Consider the following 23,627-nt stretch of genomic DNA (forward strand, 5'->3'; position numbering starts at 1 on the left):
TTTTTGCACTCTTGATGTTGTAGTGTCACCCCTTTCCTGCGGTGTGCTTTCTTTTAGAATCGTGAACGATTTGTAGATTTGTGTTTTTGTACATTTCCCATTCATTTCCTATAGGTCGGTCATTTTTGACCGAAAACCACGAGTGTGACTTTTTTTTATTTTTTTTTTTATGACCACTTAGCATGCTCGGATCATGAACTCAATTTGTTTTTTGTATTCACATACCAAATGCCAGAAAAGTCACCAAGTATCACAACCTTCCGATGAAGTTGTGATTTTTTTAAAATTCAAAACAGAAAATGATTCGGTCAGAAGTGACCGAGGACCATCAGGGGGTTAAACTGATATCTTAAAGATGTCTATCAGATGTTAGTAAATGGCAGCAGATGCTTTCCAAATGAAGTGATCTTTAACAGACATCTTGCAGATGTACGTGTGCTATCAGGGTTGTAGACGAGTGTGTAGAGAACAGCAGAACAGGTCCAAAACGGCAGTGAAAACGGAGCAAATTCACACAATTTTAATCCTTACATCAAAAAACAAGATCAAAATTTGTCACTCTATATACAGATATTACATACAATGTTTATACACTTATTACATAATTTTTTTACACAAGAAAAATATACATAAAAATGTAAACTTTTGTATACAAAAAAATACCTTAGACAAATTAAAGACCGATAACAAAAGGTGACTAGACTATCCTATGAGTTTTTTTAAAAACGGTCCTACAGTACATTCAGTGAGTACAGGAATCAGTCAGCCATCCGAACGCAGAGTGCAAGCGGTTTCTGTGCAGCCGACCCGCACAGCACACACAGTAGTAACACACACACACACACACACACACACAACGTCTCAGCTCCTCGGAGAAACAGAGAGTGGGGTGAGTAACCAAAGCCGACTCGTTCACAAGTATCAGGCTTTCGCGCAAGTAACCGTGGAACATAGTGCATCTGAACACCTTGAGATTCACTTAATCAAGGATACCCTCAAAACAGTCCAAATTACGTGATCGTTCGGGCACTCAACAAACGGCAAATCTTCATAAACTCAATACTTACAATTAGAGTGGTTCTACACTGATTTAATGCAAGTTTATACTACACTGGTTTCAGAAATGAATTGGGTGTTCGTAACAGCAGTTTTAGGAATCATTCGATTCAATGAGACCGTTGACGTGAGAACGAACCGAATCCTTTCTATAAATCATTCTTAAAGTAGTTCACTTTCCAAAAACTTTTGCTGATAATTTACTCACCCCCATGTCATCCAAGATGTCCATGTCTTTCTTTCTTCAGTCGAAAAGAAATTAAGGTTTTTGATGAAAACATTCCAGCATTTTTCTCCATATAATGGACTTCAATGGGAACCAAACGGTTCAAGGTACAAATGAGAGTTTAACCGTTCAAAGGGCTTTAAACGATTCCAGACGATGAATAAGGGTCTTATCAAGCGAAACGATCGCTCATTTAATAAATAAATAACAAAGTTTAAGTTTTATAAGCTCAAATGCTCGCCTTGCTCTGTTCTGGGATGCACGTTCGTGACTCTCCAGTTCGAACTCGTTCATCAAAATGAACAAATCTTTTTCAGAGTCATTTGGTTCAGTCAACGAACAAAACGAACAAATTGACTCGGAAAAATATTTGTTCATTTTGATGAACGAGTTCGAACAGGAGAGTCACACGGAACAGAGCAAGGCGAGCATTTGTGCTTATAAAACTTAAACTTTGTTATTTATTTATTTATTAAATGAGCGATCGTTTCGCTTGATAAGACCCTTATTCATCGTCTGGAATCGTTTAAAGCCCGTTGAACAGTTTGCACTGAAACTCTCATTTGGACCTTGAACCGTTTGGTTCCCATTAAAGTCCATTATATGGAGAATGTTTCCATCAAAAACCTTAATTTGTTTTCGACTGAAGAAAGAAAGACATGGACATCTTGGATGACATGGGGGTGAGTAAATTATCAGCAAAAGTTTTTTTCAAAAGTGAACTACTCCTTTAAGTGAAACGTCACATTGGTTTTATTCAGTGTAATCATTTATGGCGATTTGCACATTTTAATTCTAATGGTGTTTCATGAATCCTTTGGACTCGTGAGATTGGTGTGAATAAGGGCCATGGTTGTGGTTTTATCTTTTTTAGCGACCACTGACTGTTACTTTTTAATAGCTATCAAAAACACTGTTGCACATGATCACGGTCTCTTCGTCAGAACAAAAGACACAGGTACACAACAGCAATCAATCAATCGGAGTTTTGATAGCCATTAAAACTACCAATCCCATTAAATGCGTCAGTTCCAACACGTATTTTGCGAATGTCTAGTTTCTCTCGATTCAACCAATAAAACCCAAGCTAGAGGTTTCTATTTTATAAATATATTTAAATACCTAACAATGATCATCGTTCAGTGTCTAAAATCTACCCGAAACCTTGGTTTTACGGTCATAACTCTGAAATCTGCAGGGATCGTTGGTCCCACGTGGCGTAAGGCTGACTTACGGGGGTCTAAGTTTGAAGCGGACACTTCAGTGGAAGTCTGGAGAAGAAATTGCACCAAATGACGGCACAGCAAAGGCAGGGTCGTTTCCTCCCGCCGCCTCTACTGTACTCTACACCTTGCCACCAAGGGCTCTTGTGTTAGGAGGACCAAACGAGGCTCTAAACTGATAAGCACCATGAAGAAAAACCAACGTTTTAACCCATATATTTGGCAAAAGAATTACCTCAGAGTATCATTATTCTGTTTCCTCTTCGCTGAATGAGTTCCATGTCAGTGTTGTTACAAGGTTGGGATCTTTGCTGTAAGTCGTGAATGAAACCGTTGATCACCTGAAGACTGGCTCTGCGGAGGAGATTATTGCTTTCATTAACCGTGTGATGAAGTGGGCAGTCCAGGCCGGGTCCACTGAGCGTGTGCAAAAACCCATCACCGAATCATACAGATTTGTGTCCTGATTACAAGTCGTATGGTAGACCACGTCAAGCTTAGACCAGCCCTGATATCTGAGACAGAAGGTTTGTTGGCTGTTCGTTCTGGGCTACTGGCTGGCTTTCTTCAAACCTGGTATCCATCTTGGGTGACCCAAACACACTTCCAGAGATGCAACATTACACGGGACACGAGAGAACGACCTTCTCATGCAATGCTGAATCTCTGGGACAACATTTTACGAGCAAGGTGCAACTATAAAGGTGGCATTGATCAAATTTGTCAAAATCTCAGATTTAAATGGCTTTTTGAACATGATTTAGTCCGTCGTTGTCGTTTGATCTTTTGCGAGTGATAGATTGTTCCTCTTTTTCACTATTGCACACATAATCAGAGAAGAGATTTCCCACTGATGTTTGCCTAGTATCGTTTGTGAATGACATTCATCGTTCATAAAAGCCTAAGGCCGTGTGTCCACCAAAACATTTTTAGACGCCGTGCTTTGGGCGCTTGAGAGCGTTTTGGCAGCGCAGCGTTTTTTCCGTTGAGACGTTTCGTTGCTATGATACAGAATATCCGCAGCAGTTTGAAAGTTGACAGTTGGTCGGTGTGGTATTAGCCCCGCCCCTCCTCCACTATGATTGGATGGCAGGGTAAAAAGTGACAGTGATGAGCGCTGCGTTTTATCCAAAGTTGAACATTTTTCAACTCCCGGCGACCAGTAAAAACGCCGGGCGCTCGGCGCTTCAGTGTGAAAAAAAAAACGCTTAGCGCCTCGTCACGCTCATGGCGTTTAAAAAAACGCGGCGCTCCCATTGAAAACAAACGCCAGGAGCGTGGAAAAAACGCTTTGGTGGACACACGGCCTAAGGCCCTGTTTACACGAGAACGCTCGCGGGTGAAAACGTAAAAATATTTTATCGGATGTGCCTTTCGTTTACACGGCGACGCCGTTTTTGGGGCTTAAAAACGACGAAAAAAAGTGAAACCACCCTCCAGAGTGAAAATCTTTAAAACAGTGAATCTCTAACGGAAAGTGAAGGTTGTACGCATGTGCGCGTGGACTTGGTGTTGTTGTGTGGCAGTGCTCCACATCGCCACCTAGCCGCCTGGAGTGCACACTACATTGAATATCACACACTTTTGCGTCACCACATGCACGCAGATTTCCCACCCAAAACGCTCATCTAAGCGCAGAATAAAAAGTGTAAACGCAACGCCACTTTTGCGTTTTCTCTTCAGAATCGTTTCTGTGTGAACACAGCCTCATTATGAATGGAATCAGTCCATAAAATGCCAAATATTAAAGGTGAACGAGAAACAGCAAGTGCCCTTTGCCATCGCGGTTATTTATCTGTAGCAAAAGGGCAAATGCCGGTCTAGTCACGCTAGTCACGACAGTTTCCCGAAACCGTATCGTCACAAACTGGCCGTTCAACCACACAGGTGTTGGGGTAATAGCCTCTTTTAATGAACCTTTTAATCTTTTAATTGAGATCGAATGTTTTGAGAATCGAGATGTTTTGCTATAAATAAAGACATGGCGTCTGAGGACTGATTCTCACTGTTCTGTTATTTGGCTTTATTTCCAGATTCAATTTCCAGATTCTTACGTGCTCGCACATGCGATATCTTATCGTTTTTTGTGTTATCTTCAATAACTGCGCTTTAAATTTCTTGACAAACTAAAGGACGTAAAAGACATTTGTATGTCAATAAAAGATATAGATTGAACTGAATGTCCGCTTGCTCCTATTGGTTGTCGCTCCCGAAAGTCGCTCTTATGGCGCTTTTCCATTACCAGTACTAGCTCGACTCGGCTCGCTTTTCGCTCCGTTTTCCATTGCGGACGGTACCGCCACAAATAGTACCTGGTCGTCATAGCGACGCCTTTCGTTCCTCGTTGCCCTATCAAGCTCTCGCTGGATCCTCTCTTCGGCAACCAAACAAAGGAAAGTCTGCACCTCCTCGTTTAACCACGCCGTATTCTTCCGAGTTGCCATAATAATAGTAGCAAGTTTAGTAACTATTTAAACATGGCGGAGTTATTCTAGATACTCCATCTGGTGCGGGCAATGATGACGATTCTCTCTGACCAATCAGCAGTCGGCATTGTTTTCACGTCACATTTTAGTACCGTCTCAGCTCGCCTTAGCCCGAAAGCAGGTACAGGTACAACTTTTACATAGAGGAAAACCAAACAAGGGCGAGCTAGTACTGTGTAGTGGAAAAGCGCCATTAATTTGCATAAAGTTAAACATCTCAACTTTGTCTCGATCCTTTCTGTCACTGGAAATCTCCAGCTGTCCATTGAAATGAGTGGGATTGTGTCGCTGCTAATGTGAACGAACGATATACCCTACAAAACCCTTCATGAGGTCACAGGACATGCATGATAACACCTGGTGTAAAGGAGAACTTCTTAGCCTAACACTTGTGATCAGATCACCTGAGATGGATGCTAATACCAAGCATAAACCAGGGTCTTGTCCTCCTTTTACTCCAGCCAACACACACACACAAGCATCTTCCTAAAGCCCAAAGTATACTTCGTCCATCCGGGTTCATGCAACCTCATTTTTGTGGCAACAGCGCATGTGTGAGTGACTTGATAACAAAGTCACTAGATAAAGGAGTATACGCACGGCTAAAGGAGCATACTTCGAAAGGCTTGAGCTGAACACAGAAAATGAAGTACACCTGGGCCTTAACACAAGGACTCAACAGGACACCTGCTATCCTCATTTCATGTGAGAAATAACTAATATGGTAGAAGACGATTCACTAGCGTTAGTACAGCAGACCATCACCCCTTTCCCACTGTCACAGTGCTGGTGCACGGCACCCTTTTGCACGTTTTCACTGAAGAAAAGGTGGTTTTGATCCTTAGCTCGTACACCCGTTGGTCTCAATAGAAGAAATAGTGACATTAGGGGCCAATGGATGGCAAAAGACTCCGAAAAATTGACATTTCTACGTAGATTTTCTCTGCCGATAATTACTCTGGATGTGAAATTAAGTTCTCAAAACAGGAGTAAACTGAGATTGCAATACACGTGAGCAGGTAATGTAGTAATGTAGTCAGTCAGATCATCGTTTTGCTCACAAGTCAGTAGAAATATGGGTCGGTCTGAGGTGGATCACAGGCTCCAGCACTAGCACCATTGAAAAAGGGGGTATATGTGAGGGTAGAAGACAATTCTTGGTTCAGTACAACAATAAGCATGGGATGGACACTGTTGACTGACCAAGCAGCGATACGTGTCCAGAAAGACCCAAATCTGCTGCTGGTCTATGGTGTCAGTCAGTTAGTTCACCCTAAACCCACGACTGTCTTTCATTTGTAGAACACAAAAGATGTTTTCAAGCATGTTCACGCTGCTCTTCTCCATGCAATGAAAGCTGGGCCATTCAAGCTCCATAAAAGTGACTTGTTGCACTAATAGCAAGAGGTTTATTGGTCAGCCCGTTTTCTTTTCAGTGTGTATCTAAACAGGCGCATTAATAGCTGTTCAGATACGTTAATCGCACTGAAAACTTGGTGGGGTTACTCAAACTCAAAATTTGTGTGCAAATAGGCAAATATGTATCTAATAATATGGCATGCGAAGACTTCACACTAGATTCGACATCAATGATGCCAAACCAACACATTCTCACTCCCAACTAGGTCAGGGCCCCTTGGTACCACTTTTTAACGCACAGGATAATCCATTGATTTCAATGAGAAACCTCTGGCATCAATACATGCAATGAGGATTTTATCATGAGGAAATTATATTTTTATACTTCCAGTTTTTTGCAATAAATAGCCTACCTTAAAATAATATAATAAAATGAATAGTTTACTTATATTTTCCTGTTAAGTGTTTTATATCGGTGAGAAGCGAGTAGGTTTAGGGTAGGGGTGATAAAATCATTTCTACTTTTACAAGCGCAATGAATTAAATGCGTCCTGATCTGATTATCCGCATTGAGTGTCGATGTGTAACGAGTTGGGAGTGAAAACATGTTTGCCAAAACGTCCTCGGTTGTCACGTCATAAACTAGTTAAGCACAGGTTTGAATGTGCAGAAATTGCTTTTTTGGAGCTTGACAGATCTTGGTCACCGTTTAAAGGAGTAGTTCACTTTTAAAAAAACTTTTGCTGATGATTTACTCACCCCCATGTCATCCAAGATGTCATCCAAGTCGAAAAGAAATTAAGGTTTTTGATGAAAACATTCCAGGATTTTCTCCATATAATGGACTTCAATGGGAACCAAACAGTTCAAGGTCCAAAAGACAGTTTCAGTGCAGCTTCAAGGAGCTTTAAACGATTCCAGACGATGAATAAGGGTCTTATCAAGCGAAACGATCACTCATTTAATAAATAAATAACAAAGTTTAAGTTTAATAAGCTCCAATGCTCGCCTTGCTCTGTTCTGTGATGCGAGTTCGTGACTCTCCTGTTCATCAAAAAATGAACAAATCTTTTTTCGAGTCATGACTCGAAGGGTCCTTGATAAGACCCTTATTCATCGTCTGGTGTCGTTTAAAACCCTTTGAACAGTTTGCACTGAAACTCTCATTTGGACCTTGAACCGTTTGGTTCCCATTGAAGTCCATTATATGGAGAAAAATCCTGGAATGTTTTCATCAAAAACCTTCATTTCTTTTCGACTGAAGAAAGAAAGACATGGACACCTTGGATGACATGGGGGAGAGTAAATTATCAGCAAAAGTTTTTTTCAAAAGTGAACTACTCGTTAAAGTTTTGTTTTATGGAAAATAGCAGAGTGAGCATTGATCAAAATTTCTTTCATGTTCCACGAATGAAAAGTGAGTGACTATTTCTTTGAAAGGTCTCAGTTGCTCTGAGGGAATGGGGGCGTGGCAGCAGTGGCACTGGTGATGCTGAAGCCTGTAGGGGGCGCTGTGGAGCTATGGCTGGGCTGCAGGTCTTTGGGGATCCCGCTGTGGGAAGCCAGTTGGTGGCCGAAGGCTGCACTGAACTGTGGGAGCTGTAGTTTAGGTTGTGTGTGGGTGTGTGTGAGGAGGTCGCGTGAGGAGGGCGAGGACGACGGTGAGGTGAGGCCGGTTTGGGGAAGAGCGGAGAGCGCGGCGCTGGGTTGCAGGATTGTGGAGTGGGACGTGGATGGAGGGGTGGACAGAGAGGTGGAGAGAAGGTGAGTTTCAGCAGTGAGGAGGTTCCCGAACTGAGCCGGGTCGGTGAGCGAGAGAGGGAGGTTATTCCAGGAGGTGCGCGGAGGAACCGGTGCTCCACCCAAAGGCACCTCCAATAGGAGAGGCGGGTCGGTTTGATAAGAGGCACCGTGTCGGGGCGAGATGTGATCCCTGTAGGGCTCGCTGCTGTAATGAGTATCCGGTTTGGGCGCTCGGGAAAACGTTCGTTGTGTCAATCCCCCGTTTGAGCTTGCGGTGCCGCTCTGGGTTGGCTGCGGAGAAGGGGATGTTGGGAAATGATGGTCTGTTGGGGCATGGAGGAGGTTCCCCTCCAGTTCTAGATTGTGAAAGGTCTCTCGGCTGTTTAGAAGATCTCCAATGCCGGTCGTCGTGACCCCTGACCCGGAGAACACAGCCATGGTGCGGTGGTCCACCCCGTCCGCCGGGGTCAGTTCACCCATCGAGGACAAACACGCCAGGGAGTCGGGATACGAGCCCATCGCCTGCAGGGCTCGGACTAGCTCCTCTGCCTCCTCTGTGGTGGGCAACAACTCTCCATTCTTACCTGGATCCACAAAGACAACTCAGACAAAGTGCAAACATGCCAACTAACAAGAAGATTGACAAACTGGTGCAAAACTGCAACAATGCTAGGGTAGTCTGTGTGAGGGCTCGCTTGCCCCCGAGTCGAGAGCCCACCCTCAAGTCTCGACCATATTCTGCTGTCATATAATCACATGTGACCGTACCCTCAAAAAGGTCGAAATCCTGCAGATCGTCAGGGAGTCTGGGCAGCACGTCAGAGAAATCTTCTTGGTTCAGCTCGAGGTCGTTGGGAATGTCAGGCATTTCGTTTGTGATGTCATCAGGAAGCTCATCTGCACTGAGTTCGGGGGTCGACGGACTCCTGCGAGAGCGAATGCAAGCGCAAAATAAAGTACTTTTACAGGGTTCGTAGTACAGATACTGTCAAATCAAATGACTCGGATTTTTTCAAGGACTACAACCAGAGATCTCACTTATCAAACAATATCTTTATTTATTATCTTTTAAATTCTAAAAAAGGTAAATAGATAAATAAACTAATAAAACAAAAGGGTAGAAATAAAGTGCAGCACATGCAATGCCAGCGCTAACTTTGACCACTGAAAGGATACTATGACAAAGATATCGCTTTCCCATTATTTTCTCCCATGAATGTATGATTGACGAAGGTATTTATGTGAGCAATACCATGCAAAACGGCTCTATATTAAAGTCCCTGTAAAGTCAAAATTAAGTATGTGTTCTGAGTTTGTCTCACCACAGCAAAATGTGTAATTAGCCACCCAGCCGAATTTGAATGATAAAAAAGCCGACAAGTACATAAAATAAAAATCATGAAAAAATGAGCAGTTATCTCTGCTCTCAAATGCTGGGGGCGTGTCCGCTGGCCGCGCTGAACTCGCGGGAAAGATGTCGACGGTGATAATAGCTGATACTGCTTTCGGGACAGGAGGATGAACGCTGAGGCGGCCCTGTTCACCAGTAACAGCGGATTATCAGTGAATCCCAGTTGTCTCTGAGGAAAGTTTATAAAACGATCCCGTGTAAAATGATCACTTCAGAGGCGGGTGTTGGCGGTGATCCTCAGCTCTTCATCAAGGTTGGCTCTCTAAAAACCTCTTCTTGATGTGATCGTTTTTAGGGAATTTAAATGAAGATACCGATCTGTTTTGTACATGATCGCATCCAGGTTGTAGCCTATGCATGTCCATGTCGAAGGCATAGCTAGCTAGCAAACTGTAGGCTCTGCTGTAGTTGTACTGACAGTCATTAGCGATTGAGCCGTGAATGCGAATGTGTTCGGGGAGTGTTGTGTGTTAGGGGAGAGATCAGACTCTGTGCGTCATCAAATAGGGGCGTGTCCAGGAGCTCATGGGCTCCAGTGCGTCACGGAGCCCTGTTTTAGCCCCGCCCAAACAATCCGTAAAATTGCAACGGTGAAAAACTGTTTAACGGTCAAACTCCACATTTCAGTACTTCACAGTTCACAGTTCAGACTTTATAATATGTTTTAGCAATACATTTATAATGTGTTTAGAACTTTTTTGTAGAATTGCCTTTACAGGGACTTTAACATCAGACAGACGGCAGCTTTAATTTTGTGTGTAAAGATTGTTTTATCAATAATTTTCAAAATACTTAAAAAAAAAAAATGGCTGTTTTCGAAGGTTTTCCAGGACTTCAATTACTTCAAGTACTTAAAGCACCTGGTACGAACCCTGATTTTAGTTGAATCAAGTCAGAAACAGACTCTATGAAATACATGAATATGAACAGTTGGCCAACACATCACAAGCACAGATCCTCGTGTTGTTCCCGATGTCGGTAATAAACCTCTGTTTTCAGGGGTTCATGTCTGTCCTTAAACCAGCGGAGGTATTATTCGGGAAGCTAGCAATTAAAGTAGTGACAGAGTTTAAACTGTTGCTCCAAGCCTAATGGTTGTTATAGTAACCTTGCGACAATTCTGATTCATACCCGATGATTATACACATTTTCTCCAGATTTTTGGACAGTTAATTTGGTTATTTTCAAAAGGAAGATAGATCTTTTGTTTGTTATTTTGGCCAAAATAACAAAGCTTTATGTTATCCCCTCTTAAGTTTGAGATTTTAACTTATGTCAACTAAACTAAAAAGAATCTACTTCTATCTCTTAGCTCTGGTGGACTTGTTCGTTGAACTGGGACCTGGAAGTGGCAGAGTACCTAGGCTTCAGATTGAACGTCTCTTATTAAAAGTGAATGCCTAAGAAAAAAATACTTTTTACATTTTTAATGGCCTTCAAATGAAGAGATCCTAATTTCAGAATTTTTAATGATCCCATGCCATTAAAAAAGTTTGTGCAAAACTGATGCAGTCCCACGCTTATACTTTGACACACATATACTTTGTCTGAACTGTTCTCGGAGGAGCCATTCTTGAGTGACTGGTACTTGTGATGTGCTATGCCATTTAGGACTGTAACGACAACACGTTTGTGAAGCAAGACTGTGATTGGGCACCTGACATGGGCGTGGTGGGCGGGCAGTGAGAGGGAGGGCATTAGTAAGTTGCCCTGTGGCACGGCTGGGGGAATGGGCTTCTGCGGCCTGCGAGGACCTCGTCGTCTCTTCTTCTTGTGTTTCTTAGTCAGTGCAGGGGGTTTGGTCTTCTTACGTGGACGCCGCTGTTGCTGCAGACTGCGTCTGTTGCCATCTCCACGCAGAAAATTATCCTGCCACAAACACACATTTACTTACAACCAATTCTGTGCTTTTAATTCATCCCTTTAAAAGGATAGTTCACCCAAGAATGAAAATTAGCCCATGATTTACTCACCATCAAGTCATCTTAGGTGTTTATGACATTTTTCTTTCAGACGAATACAATCAGAGTTATATTAAAAACTTCCTGGCCTCTTCCAAGCTTTATAATGGCCGTGAATGGCTGTTTCTGTTTTGAAGTCCATAAAAGTGCATCTATCCATCATAAAAGTGCATCAATCATGATAAGTGCATCTGATCTATCCATGATAAACGTGAATCTATCATGATAAACGTGCATCTATGCATCATAAAAGTGCATCTATCATGATAAATGTGCATCTATCATGATAAATGTGCATCTATCCATCATAAAAGTGCATATATCATAATAAATGTGCATCTATCCATCACAAAAGTGCATCTATCCATGATAAAAGTGCATCTATCCATCATAAAAGTGCATCTATCATGATAAAAGGGCCTATATCATGATAAATGTGCATCTATCCATCATAAAAGTGCATCTGTCCATGATAAAAGGGCATATATCATGATAAATGTGCATCTATCCATCACAAAAGTGAATCTATCATGATAAAAGGGCATATATCATGATAAATGTGCATCTATCCATCACAAAAGTGCATCTATCCATGATAAAAGTGCATCTATCCATCATAAAAGTGCATCTATCATGATAAAAGGGCATATATCATGATAAATGTGCATCTATCCATCATAAAAGTGAATCTATCATGATAAATGTGCATCTATCCATCATAAAAGTGAATCTATCATAATAAATGTGCATCTATCCATCACAAAAGTGCATCTAAGTGCATCTGTCCATCATAAAAGTGCATCTATCATGATAAAAGTGCATCTATTCATGATAAAAGTGCATCTATCCATCACAAAAGTGCATCTATCATGATAAAAGTGCATCTATCCATCATAAAAGTGCATCTATCATGATAAAAGTGCATCTATCCATCATAAAAGTGCATCTATCCATCATAAAAGTGCATCTATCCATCATAAAAGTGCATCTATCCATCACAAAAGTGCATCTATCCATGATAAAAGTGCATCTGTCCATCATAAAAGTGCATCTATCATGATAAAAGTGCATCTATCCATGATAAAAGTGAATCTTTCCATTACAAAAGTGCATCTATCATGATAAAAGTGCATCTATCCATGATAAAAGTGCATCTATCATGATAAAAGTGCATCTATCTATCATAAAAGTGCATCTATCATGATAAAAGTGCATCTATCCATCATAAAAGTGCATCTATCCATCATAAAAGTGGATAGATTGGATAGATGGATAGATGCACTTTTATCATGGACAGATGCACTTTTATGATGGATAGATTCACTTTTATGATGGATGAAAGCTCTTTTTTAAGCTACTGTATAAAATCTCATCCTTTACCCACTGACAATATAAAGCTTGGATAAGCCAGGACATGTTTTAATATAAACTCTGATTGTATTGGTAAGAAAGTCATACACACCTAGGCGAGTAAATCACGGGCTAAATTCTTTTCTTCTTTTTTTCATCTCTTTAAGGTTATCCATATGAGGTGTGGTTTCTCACCATTTTCTTTGCATGTTCGTCACAAAGAGGTGTCTGGTGAGTGATGTCAAACACAGGAACGGAGCACTGCTGTCCATCAGCGAACCGTGCCGTGCAACTGGAGAACAGCTGCTGCGAGCGATTCAGTAGGATATCTGCAGCGGCATGCTGTCAAGAGCATAACACACACCTGACAACTGCGTTACGTGTTCAGACTGACACCAGGCCACCACCAACACATGCTCACTTTACCTGAAGTATGCATATATTAAAGGATACGTTGAAAACAGTGGCGTGAAAATGGCAAAGCTACGTCGCTGCAGTTTTGACCCTTCGTGGTTCCCGTACATATTACCCGTTCATACTTTTGTGGTATTGCAGACCTTGAACTGAAAAATACATACATATTTACAAACATTAAAATTGGGGCTGCACAATATATCGTTTGAACATCATAGAGTGAAAGTTTATCATTTGCATCTGTTTTTAGAGTTGCGCAGACGCCGATTTCAGTTCTTTCTTTCTTTTGAGGTTAAACAGACACATGCACGCAAAATTAAGTCAAAATGCCGTCTCGGTGAGTACCCTAAACAGTCGGATATGTGTTGTAAACAATTGAGAAAGAAAACAGATGAGTATCATTTGTATTATGTCCGTGTATTCGTCTTAAAGTGACAGCAGCCTACTACAGTATATCCACAGCTGTGTGTGTCACCAATGGTGATCAAATAACAAAAAAGACTTTTGTAGCTTTAAAAAAAGATAAATTGTATTAATTCAATTTCATCTGTAATTTTAAATTTGATTATTCAATAATACAGATTCAATAATACAGATACAGAATACAGATACAGATTTTTCCGAAAAACGAAGCACTGCTTATTTCAATTTTATTGTATGCATCTATGCTTGTAATCTGTTTATAGTTTTCTATGCAAATTCCCTCCCCTACAAAATCATCTTATTTATTCTAGAATGATTCATTCTTTTCAAATGGATCTATTCAAATCATCTGGTGAAATTGTTTTTTTATATTCGCAATATATATTATAGAAGAAAAACTAAATTTCGCAATGCAAGTTTTCTTCCAATGTCGTGCAGCCCTAATGAAAATGAAAACACACAGTGGTGAGACAGCAGTACACATGTGGGCTGAGGAACGCACCCGGCGGAGGTCTGAGAGCTCTTGCTGAGCTTCTGAATGAGTTGTGCAGTGCAGTCTGGGTCTTTGCTCGCAGCGTGAAGCAGAGCTTTCCGGAAGGCGTATCGGTATCTGCTGTGCCGGGTGGCGGCCCTGTCCTGTCGGCACAGGTGTTTGTACCTCTCCTGCAGGTACGAGCAGAGCTGTGCCAGACGTGCCCGCCGGGAAAGAGGCTTTTCATTGGAGGAGCTGGCACACACACACACACAAACACCAAAAAGTTATAAAATGTAATAAAATGATTGAAAAAATGGCTTTGTCTCTTAAACATTTTACTAGCACTGATGAAGGAACTGAACTGGAAATTGGGTTTGACTTTATATGGATGGCATTCTGTTGAGGATAAGTAATGTCGCACCTACATGTGCACTAACTTTCAGTCTACTCTAGTAGACTCTTAGGGTTAGGGATAGATTAAGTTGACATGTAGTTGCGAAGTTACATATAGTCAGTAGAGTGTGTGTTGGAGGAGCAACACAATAAAGTGTTAGCAGCAGATATTAAGCAGACAGTCTACTAATACTTAGGGCTGTGAATTTCGATTCACAAGCTTGCAATTCGATTCGATTTCGATTCGATTCAATATCGATTATTTTGGATATCAGTTACAATAAATGGCAAATTTTCACAAGGAAATCAAATCTCTTAACTAATGCTGTAAACTATGGGAGTCTAGTTGTAGCATATAGACTTCATTAGCCTAATATGAAGGTAATAATTAACTGTTTTGTAGCTATACAAACACTTAAATTACACTTTTATTTATTTTTATAATAGGAAGATTATATGAAATATAAACATTTAAATGGTGGCTGTCATAAAAACTTGCCAGATTTATTCAAATATGCATTAAATATTGAAGAACATTAAGATTATAATGCATATGTAATATGGCGTATATATTTAGCAAAATGCTCCTCTATAGAGTTATTTTTTCTAGCTGACTAACGAGTTTATGTGGGTTTTCTGAGGTAAATATGACGCTGATTGAGCGAATCAATGTGACATGATACGGATTTGGATAAGTTGTACTCTATCTTTAACACACTTTCAGACGCTCATTCATGTTTATTTGGCGCTGTGACTGGTATTATTAAGCTGGAAGAGAGATCAGCGCTGCTGCTTCTCCAGAGCGATCTCACGCCACAGCGCCAAAACGCTATTTATGTTTTTGAATTTCTAAAGAAAATGGACGTAATTTGAAATTTGAGACTTTGTTTCATATCAATAGTAACAAAGGACAAAGATTATTGCGATTTTTTGAATGCGCGCAGCCACAATACAATGATCCATTCATTCAAATGAAACAGGATGACTAATCGATTCTTGAGATTTAAGAATCGATATCGGTTCATAAAAATGAGAATCGATTAATATCGAGAAATCGATATTTATTACCCAGCCCTAGCCAGAGTATGTGAGCGGAGTGGAGTGGGAGCGGAGCGAGGAGTGGAGCGGCATGATTTTGAATGGAGCGCGGAGCGGATTTTTTAAAAGTCGGAGCGTAGTGGTTTTCACTCGCTCCGAGCGTGCTCCACTACCGCTCTATCACAAGGACAATTCATGGCAACGGCTCATTATAGAACTGCATATTTAGTAAGGATTCACGTGTTAAACACATTACGCTAGCATGATACAGATGGATCACTCAAATCAGAAAAAAATGTGAAGGTTATGATGACGCCGATGGACATGAGTGGCTGCGGGAGGTTATAGTTATCAAGCCTGTACTGAACATGATCGGGCACCACGATCTCATGAAAGGGCGAATCTATAGCACACATTTTATTTCTCATGCCAATTATATGCCAAAAAATTGTTTTTGCGTGCAAATAAAGCACACTAAACCCCTTGGTTAGGATGGGTGTGAAGTGCTTTCTTGCCATTAAGTGCGTATCGTAGGCTATGCACACGAGAAATAAAATATGTGCTATAGATAGCCTACGGACTTTCATGAGATCGGGCTGGATCGGGTGAAAGCACATTTTAAACAGGTAACACTTATTCACCAACGCAATCGCTTTCTCACTAATGCATTGCATTCAAACAAATGTAATCATACAGTAGGCTATCTGTCAGTATTTGATTTTAAATGAGCATGAATCTGTAAGAAATGTAGCGACCCGTAAATAAATAACTGATGAAAACGTAGTTATTGTCTTCTTTCCAAACAAAATGTGCTCTGTAAAAAGCAGCAATGATATTTAATTTATAATGCTGATAACCTGTAATAAGCATAGCATGTCATAGGAAAAGTTTGCACACTATCCAAATCCAATTAACAACATTGCAACTATTCTCCTAACATTGTTTTTTTTATTATTTTTTTGTTTAATATGCCTATGTACCTATTATGATGAGGAGGTATTTTGTGAGATTTTAAAGCATACTTAAATACTTTATTCGGAATTTCCTTGGAGAGCGAACACGGAGCGGTGTTTCTGATATCAGTGAGCGAGGAGTGGAGCGGGAGCGGTAAATGGTGAACCCGGAGCGGAGCTGGAGCAGAGTGATTATATAATGCTTGGAGTGTGGATGGGAAATTGTTGCCGCTTCACTCCGCTCACATACTCTGGCCCTAGCTAATGAGAGTTAGCTGACATGTAGTTACTTATAGTCAACAGAATGTTCAAAAGAGGGCATCAAAATAAAGTGTTACCGTAAATTGCATTTTATTTACTGCGCCAGAGGAGTGAATCTCTTACCTTCTTTCCTGAAGTCTACAGGCCTGAGGCAATAGAGGAACAAGCTCCTCTGTATCTTCATCTGAACTGTCCTCAGACCAGTCTAGCCCTGCGAAAACACACATGATGATGATGATGATGTTTATTTCAAACCTGCATTCTAGTTCTCACAAATCAACATTACAGGCTACATAACAAACAATGTATACAAGTGCATGGTTTGAAAAGGAGGTGGATGAAGCAATGGGAACAGGTCTTTTAAAGGGATAGTTCACTTTGAAATTAATTTTTGATATGTTTTATCTTACCTCAAGGGCATCCAAGATGTAGGTGTCTTTGTTTCCACAGTAGTTTCAATTTTGACATTTTTCAGTCAAACCGTAGTTGTCTATCAGTCATACACTGGAGGCTAAGGGGGTCCACCAAAGATCATGCACAGAGAAGTCCAAATGAAGCATGATTTAATGACTCGTAAATGTAAGTACACATTGATGGCCTAAGACATGAAACGAGCGGTTTGTGTGAGAAAACGAACAGTATTTATATCGTTTTACCTCTTGTAATCACAGCCATGACAAAATGCTCTGACGGCACGGGCGCTTCGGTCTGGAAGTGATCGCTTGCGTGTGACGTCACTCTTTGTTTATACAGAGATTTCGGAAGTTTTACCTTTCACTAAACATATTTAGATATACGGGAAATCGCAATGGAAGACGATTTCGGTATATCTAAATATGTTTAGTCAAAGGTAAAACTTCCGAAATCTCCGTGTAAATATTGAGTGACGTCACACGCAAGCGATCACTTCCGGCGTAACATTGAACTGATTCAGTTCGGTTCAGTTGGACATTGAACAACTGATTCAGATCACTTGGATTACACGAGGTAAAAAAACGTTATAAACTCGTTTCGTGTCTTAGGCCATCAATGTGTACTTACATTTACGAGTCATTAAATCATGTTTCATTTGGACTTCTCTGTGCATGCTCTTTGGTGGACCCCCTTAGCCTCCAGTGTATGACTGATAGACAACAACGGTTTGACTGAAAAATGTCAAAATTGAAAATACTGTGGAAACAAAGACACCTACATCTTGGATGCCTTGAGGTAAGATAAAACATATCAAAAATTAATTTCAAAGTGAACTATCCCTTTAAGGGAGTAACGCAATATTGCAATGGATTTCTTTTCAAAGTAACTTTCCCCAACACTGGTTATCGGTAAATTCCACTACCCGACTGAGGCTAAAGTGTAGTTAGTGAGTGTGTAGGCCAGAAGGGTGTGTGTGCAGACAGGAGGGCGTACCGAGATGTGGGAACAGGTCTCCGTGCTCCCGCTGTCTGTGAGCGTAGAGCTGGACGAGGTGCTGTAGCCGGAGCAGGCAGACAGGGGGCGCCGTGAAGGCCGCGGGCCGCATGGCCACGGAGCGGGGCGGCGGGCCGTCGGGGGGGCGAGGGGTTGCGGCGGGGACAGGTCTCTGCTGAAGCCCAGACGACACAGAAGGCCCAGTCTGAGGAGGAGCGGGCTTGCACAGCAGCGTTTGCCCCGCCCCGAGCCGGTCCGTGTGCGCAGGTGGCGGGACGAGCCGCGCCGAGGGTGGGGGTGGAGGTGGAGCCGGCGGAGGAGGCGGCGGGGGTTGCGGTAAGCGCGGGGGGGTCGGAAGTGTGCAGGTCTCAGAGATGATGCGCTCCGGGTCACGGGTGGTCACTCTCAGGCCGATCACAGGCCTCCCGAAGCTCTTCTGCGCTACGCTCTCCTCCCCGTCCGTGTCCTCCTCGTAGAAGGCAAAGGGGTCGAGGAGGTCGGCGTCCGAGAGGTGCATCGGGGTCAGGGACGGGGCGAGCCCGTTGGAGTCTCTCAGGGCTAGAGAGGGAACGGTGATGTTGAGGGCCACCGACTCCACGTGGGCCTCGTGCTTCTTCTTGCGCTCCTTCTTCGGGATGAAGCCCAGCACCTGCAGGTGGCTGTTACAGTATCTGCCGGAGCAAAGGGACAACGCTTACCTTAAATCACAGGAACCATTACATCATACAAGCTCTGTCAAATAAAGCCATGCTACGGATTTTATTTCATTTATTCTCATGTTATATTGTTGTAATGTAATGTTATCAAACCAGGAACTTTTTGAATTTAGCAAAACTTGGATGGTCTATCACTGGTGATAAGAAAAAATCTTAGGTTATTCAATACAAATCAACAGTAAACATAAACATACAATTCATTATAAAAAAAAAATTATATATATATATATATATATTTAGTATTGTTGTAATGCATAGACTTTGGTAAAAGCTAGGGCTGTCAAACGATTAATCGCGATTAATCGCATGCAAAATAAAAGTTTGTGTTTACATAAAATATGTGGGTGCACTGTGTATAATTATTCTGTATATATATAAATACACACACATGCTTGTATATATTTAAGAAATATTTTCCTGTATATACTGTATATAGATTTATATTATATATAATTATACATATTTTATATATAAATAATATTTTTTTCTTAAATATACATGCATGTATGTGTGTATTTATGTATATACAGAACAATAATACACAGTGCGCCCACATATATTATGTAAACACAAACTTTTATTTTGGATGTGATTAATCGCGATTAATCTAAAAGCGCTATTAAACCAGGAACTTTTCCACGAGTATTAGTTTATTTTACTGATATGCTTTTTAATTTTGATTTTTTTCTTGCGCTTACATTTTATTAGTTGTTGATGTTGTTGTTTTTTTCAAATATGTCTATAGTTTTTAATTTGTTATTTAGTTTTAGTACTTTTTGTACTTCAACTTAAAAATAAATGCAGGTAGTTGCCTAGGCAACATTTCTCATTTTCTTTTAGTTTAAGTTTTTTTTTTTTTTTATTACAGTTATAATTTTTTTCAAGTAACATTTTTTTGATGTTTTTAGCTTTAGTTTCAGTAAACAATTATACCCGTTATCCACACATTTAGGGATGAGAATTATATGGTAATGATTCTGGTTAACTAACAAACCTGTTATATAATTCTGAAGAACGAATAGATAATGTTTAGTCAGTTCATATTGCGTTCACTGCCAACAACTGCCTATTGTCAAACAAGTAGATATTTTCAGATTTCTACAGGACAGAAACTACACATCAGAATAAATTATATTATAAAATTATTGGAATAAAGAGAAAGAAAACAACATCTCAGAGGTTTAGACTTACACAAGAAAGCACTGTATTTAATGCAAGGTAACTACATGTACTTAAAGGAGTAGTTCAGTTTTTTTTTTAAAAACTTTTGCTGATAATTTACTCACCTCCATGTCATCCAAGATGTCCATGTCTTTCGTTCTTCAGTCGAAAAGAAATTAAAGTTTTTGATGAAAACATTCCAGGATTTTCTCCATATAATGGACTTCAATGGGGTCCAAACGGTTCAAGGTCCAAATGAGAGTTTCAGTGCAAACTGTTCAAAGGGCTTTAAACGATTCCAGACGATGAATAAGTCTTATCTAGCGAAACGATCGCTCATTTAAAAAATAAATAACAAAGTTTAAGTTTTATAAGCTCAAATGCTCACCTTGCTCTGTTCTGTGATGCGCGTTCGTGACTCTCCTGTTCATCAAAATGAACAAATCTTTTTTCGAGTCATGACTCAAAGGGTCCTAGATAAGACCCTTATTCATCGTCTGGTGTCGTTTAAACAGTTTGTGCCCTTTGAACAGTTTGCACTGAAACTGTCTTTTGGACCTTGAACCGTTTGGACCCCATTGAAGTCCATTATATGGAGAAAATCCTGGAATGTTTTCATCAAAAAGCTTAATTTCTTTTCGACTGAAGAAAGAAAGACATGGACATCTTGGATGACATGGGGGTGAGTAAATTATCAGCAAAAGTTTTTTGAAAAGTGAACTACTCCTTATTAACTATTATACACTTATTAAATTTAAAAAACACACACTGCAGTGTGTGTCGACTTGCTTTAATTGAGAAGAGTTAGAAAGTGCAGCTTATATCATTGCGTTGATATTGTAGAAAATCATATTACTGTAGCCGCTGTTCAATAACCCACTCAAGTCTGTGCATTACAGTGATTTTACCACAGTAGGCACACAAATAAGAGTTACTTTATATTTGAATTGAGTTTCTGGGGTATTTTTACTTGAATACTACTGTAGGCCTACCTGAAAAATGATAGCCTACAACATTGTTTAATTTGTAACTTTATTTTACTGTATTTATTATTGCTACTGCTACTAATGTGTTTATTCATTCTTGATTTATTACTGACTTTCGCAATAAATTACATCATAAACACACAAATACATTGAATGAGCAAACATATTGGTGAGATAATTGTAACTTGGTTTTTAGAAATATGGATAACTGTGGTATCGACTTTCATGTACTTTTGGTGGAATCTAGACTAATATGGACTAATTTCTGTAATTTAATTAAACTAATTTCTAAAATTTGAAGAATAGATGTTCTGCGTGTCTCTGTCATGAGACATGCTTTTTGATTATTAAAATTGGGACAAAAAATAAAACTTTCCACAGGCAAGCCACACTTCACCTGGTATTCTATAACCATTAAGGGAAATGAAAATGGTCTAAATCATTAAATTAAATTGAGCACCAGTTGATGATTGGTGACTCCTCTTACCGTCGCTCCTCTGCTTTGGGGATGGGGTTGGTGCACCGCTGACTGTTGTACTTCGCCACATACTCGCACTGTTTGAACGGAGCGGTTTTGTCCTCCAGAACATGACGAATGCAGAAGGCGTATCCGTTCAATCTGCGCTGCTTGCAGAGTTTGGGGCTGTAGGAGCACAGCGGCTTATTATCCACCTCTGAGAAATGGATGTGTTTACCTTCGTACATCACGTGACTCTGGTCCCTGAGAACATCAGCTGATCACACACACAGAGAAGAGTCTACATTACAACACATGAATGACATTTACACCATTTACTGCATGAAGCCTGTACATGTTATGTAACATCTACTGACAGCCCTTGTGTCTTGGATTATTATTTGAACTATGTCAGCCCAGAGTCACAGCAAGGTTATGTGGTCAGAGGTTAACTGAGAAGATCTGAACACAAGGACAAAGATCAGTGGGACCAAAACAAACAGACATATGTCAAAGCCATAACAGTGATGAATATAACATCCTCAGCTTGGTTTTGACAGTATTACGATTGACGGGACGGTTCAGCTTGCATGTGGCAGACACGGTTAGAAATTATGTATTATGTAGTCAAAATAAGAAGATGATGAATGTGTTGGTGGCACAAAATACTCTATTTAATGACACTTACTTAGCATATTTAATACATCATGTGATATACATGGTAAATCAAGGTAATTCGCGAAAAAAAACATGGAAATACTATGGTAGATGTTGATTTTATTGTGACACTGAATTAATGAATTTAAAAGCGGATACCATATCACCCTTTCTTGTTTGTAGTTAACAAATGATCGATTTTGTTAAATAAACATAGCTGTCACCAAATCGTTAAGCTAAATAACTCATAAAACATCATAATCAGCCAATATTTGGACAACTGTGCTGTGCATAAAGCAATTCCGTATTTTTTTTACCAGTTTAAAATGTAGTTTGAGCCTCTGGCTGTCAAAATCACACATTACTTGATATTTCCCTCGTTAGCTCCAATGCTAAAAACAAACCCAGGAAACAGAAACATTGCTGTGATACTGCGCTAATTTTAGCTTTAAAATGCAAAAAAATATAAATATAACACCATGCAACCGCACATTTTGTTATCTGATTTTATTAAATACGTGAAGTTTGTGTCTATTACTCGCTGTGAAGGTGGCTATAAAACAATGGCGGATGAGGCCCGTTAAATCAGGCCGAAAGAGCGGGGCGCTACGGCCGATTAGGCATAAATAATCGCTTAATGTAAACTCCATTGCCAACTAATCTCTTAAAAACTTGTACAATTATTACAGCCTCTTTTAATTAAGAAAACGCAATAGCCACACAATACGGCCGGCAGAATATACATTCTAAGTCAATGTAAACATTGGCCTACAGTAGCTAACAAGCCTCGGTGCTCGAGTAACGCGGCGTCGGGGTCAGAGCGCTCATGCGTCGGGTAGATCTGTAATCGAGTCCGCTTACCTGCAGTGGGTTCAGCCTCTACGCTGTCTCACTCCGGGCAGACTGTATAAACGCCACGGATCATCAACTGCACCGAATATTCATCGGAATTCCTTATGCTACGGAATATTATTCCCTGCTGAAGTGGTGAACCGTAAAAGCGACCACTAATGCACTTTCGATATTATGATATTATCTTGTGCTCTCATTGAACAGATCTGCGGGGGTTTAGAGTTCAGTGCTCGGCAGACTCACAGCACTTCTAGCGGCTCTGCGGGGACATGACAACTGCTCCACTAGCACTACCACGATCAACTACTAGGTGATTCTTTAACTATGGTTCTTTTCTTGTCCCTGGATGAAATAATAAAATCTAAAAAAAAACATGTCTTCTTTTTTGTTTTTGTCAGACATACTTCATCCTAAGGGGAACTTATAAAAGAATTATCATGGCTCAATCATTCTTTTTATTATATAATATGAGGCCTTTATGCATACTGTTTTCCTCTTGTCCCTAAGCCAGACTTTGTACCTTCAACTTTGCTTAATTCTAAATTAAATATTTAAATAATGTATATTTTAAGTACAAATTATAAAATAATGTCTATTTCAATTATACATATTATATATT

The 23,627-nt window shown here is 40.3% G+C and overlaps 1 protein-coding gene across 1 annotated transcript; it reads right to left on the bottom strand.

Annotated features, from left to right (window-relative positions):
* Positions 1-504: 504 nt before the first annotated feature.
* On the bottom strand, positions 505-23,281 carry ino80da (INO80 complex subunit Da). Its single transcript, XM_039679158.2, has 10 exons — positions 23,018-23,281; positions 21,530-21,776; positions 18,180-18,850; positions 16,896-16,983; positions 14,155-14,379; positions 13,269-13,378; positions 13,011-13,144; positions 11,162-11,373; positions 8,862-9,019; positions 505-8,677 (listed from the first exon to the last, which is right to left on the bottom strand). The coding sequence occupies exons 2-10, from the start codon at positions 21,745-21,747 to the stop codon at positions 7,794-7,796; spliced, it is 2,700 nt and encodes an 899-aa protein (XP_039535092.2). The 5' UTR covers positions 21,748-21,776; positions 23,018-23,281; the 3' UTR covers positions 505-7,793.
* Positions 23,282-23,627: the final 346 nt, after the last annotated feature.

The sequence above is a fragment of the Pimephales promelas genome, chromosome 7 (assembly GCF_988280905.1).
Source record: "Pimephales promelas chromosome 7, fPimPro1.hap1.1, whole genome shotgun sequence".
Classification (NCBI taxonomy): Eukaryota; Metazoa; Chordata; class Actinopteri; order Cypriniformes; family Leuciscidae; genus Pimephales; species Pimephales promelas.

Excerpts from the sequence above, each read along its gene's own strand:
- ino80da (XM_039679158.2), bottom strand. The coding sequence starts at position 21,747 with ATGTACGAAGGTAAACACATCCATTTCTCAGAGGTGGATAATAAGCCG. Across the intron at positions 13,379-14,154 it reads AGCTCTCAGACCTCCGCCGG|TTCAAGGTCTGCAATACCAC; the intron begins GTGCGTTCCTCA and ends TGTATTTTTCAG. Across the intron at positions 13,145-13,268 it reads TTCACGCCACTGTTTTCAAC|ATATCCTACTGAATCGCTCG; the intron begins GTATCCTTTAAT and ends ATGCCGCTGCAG.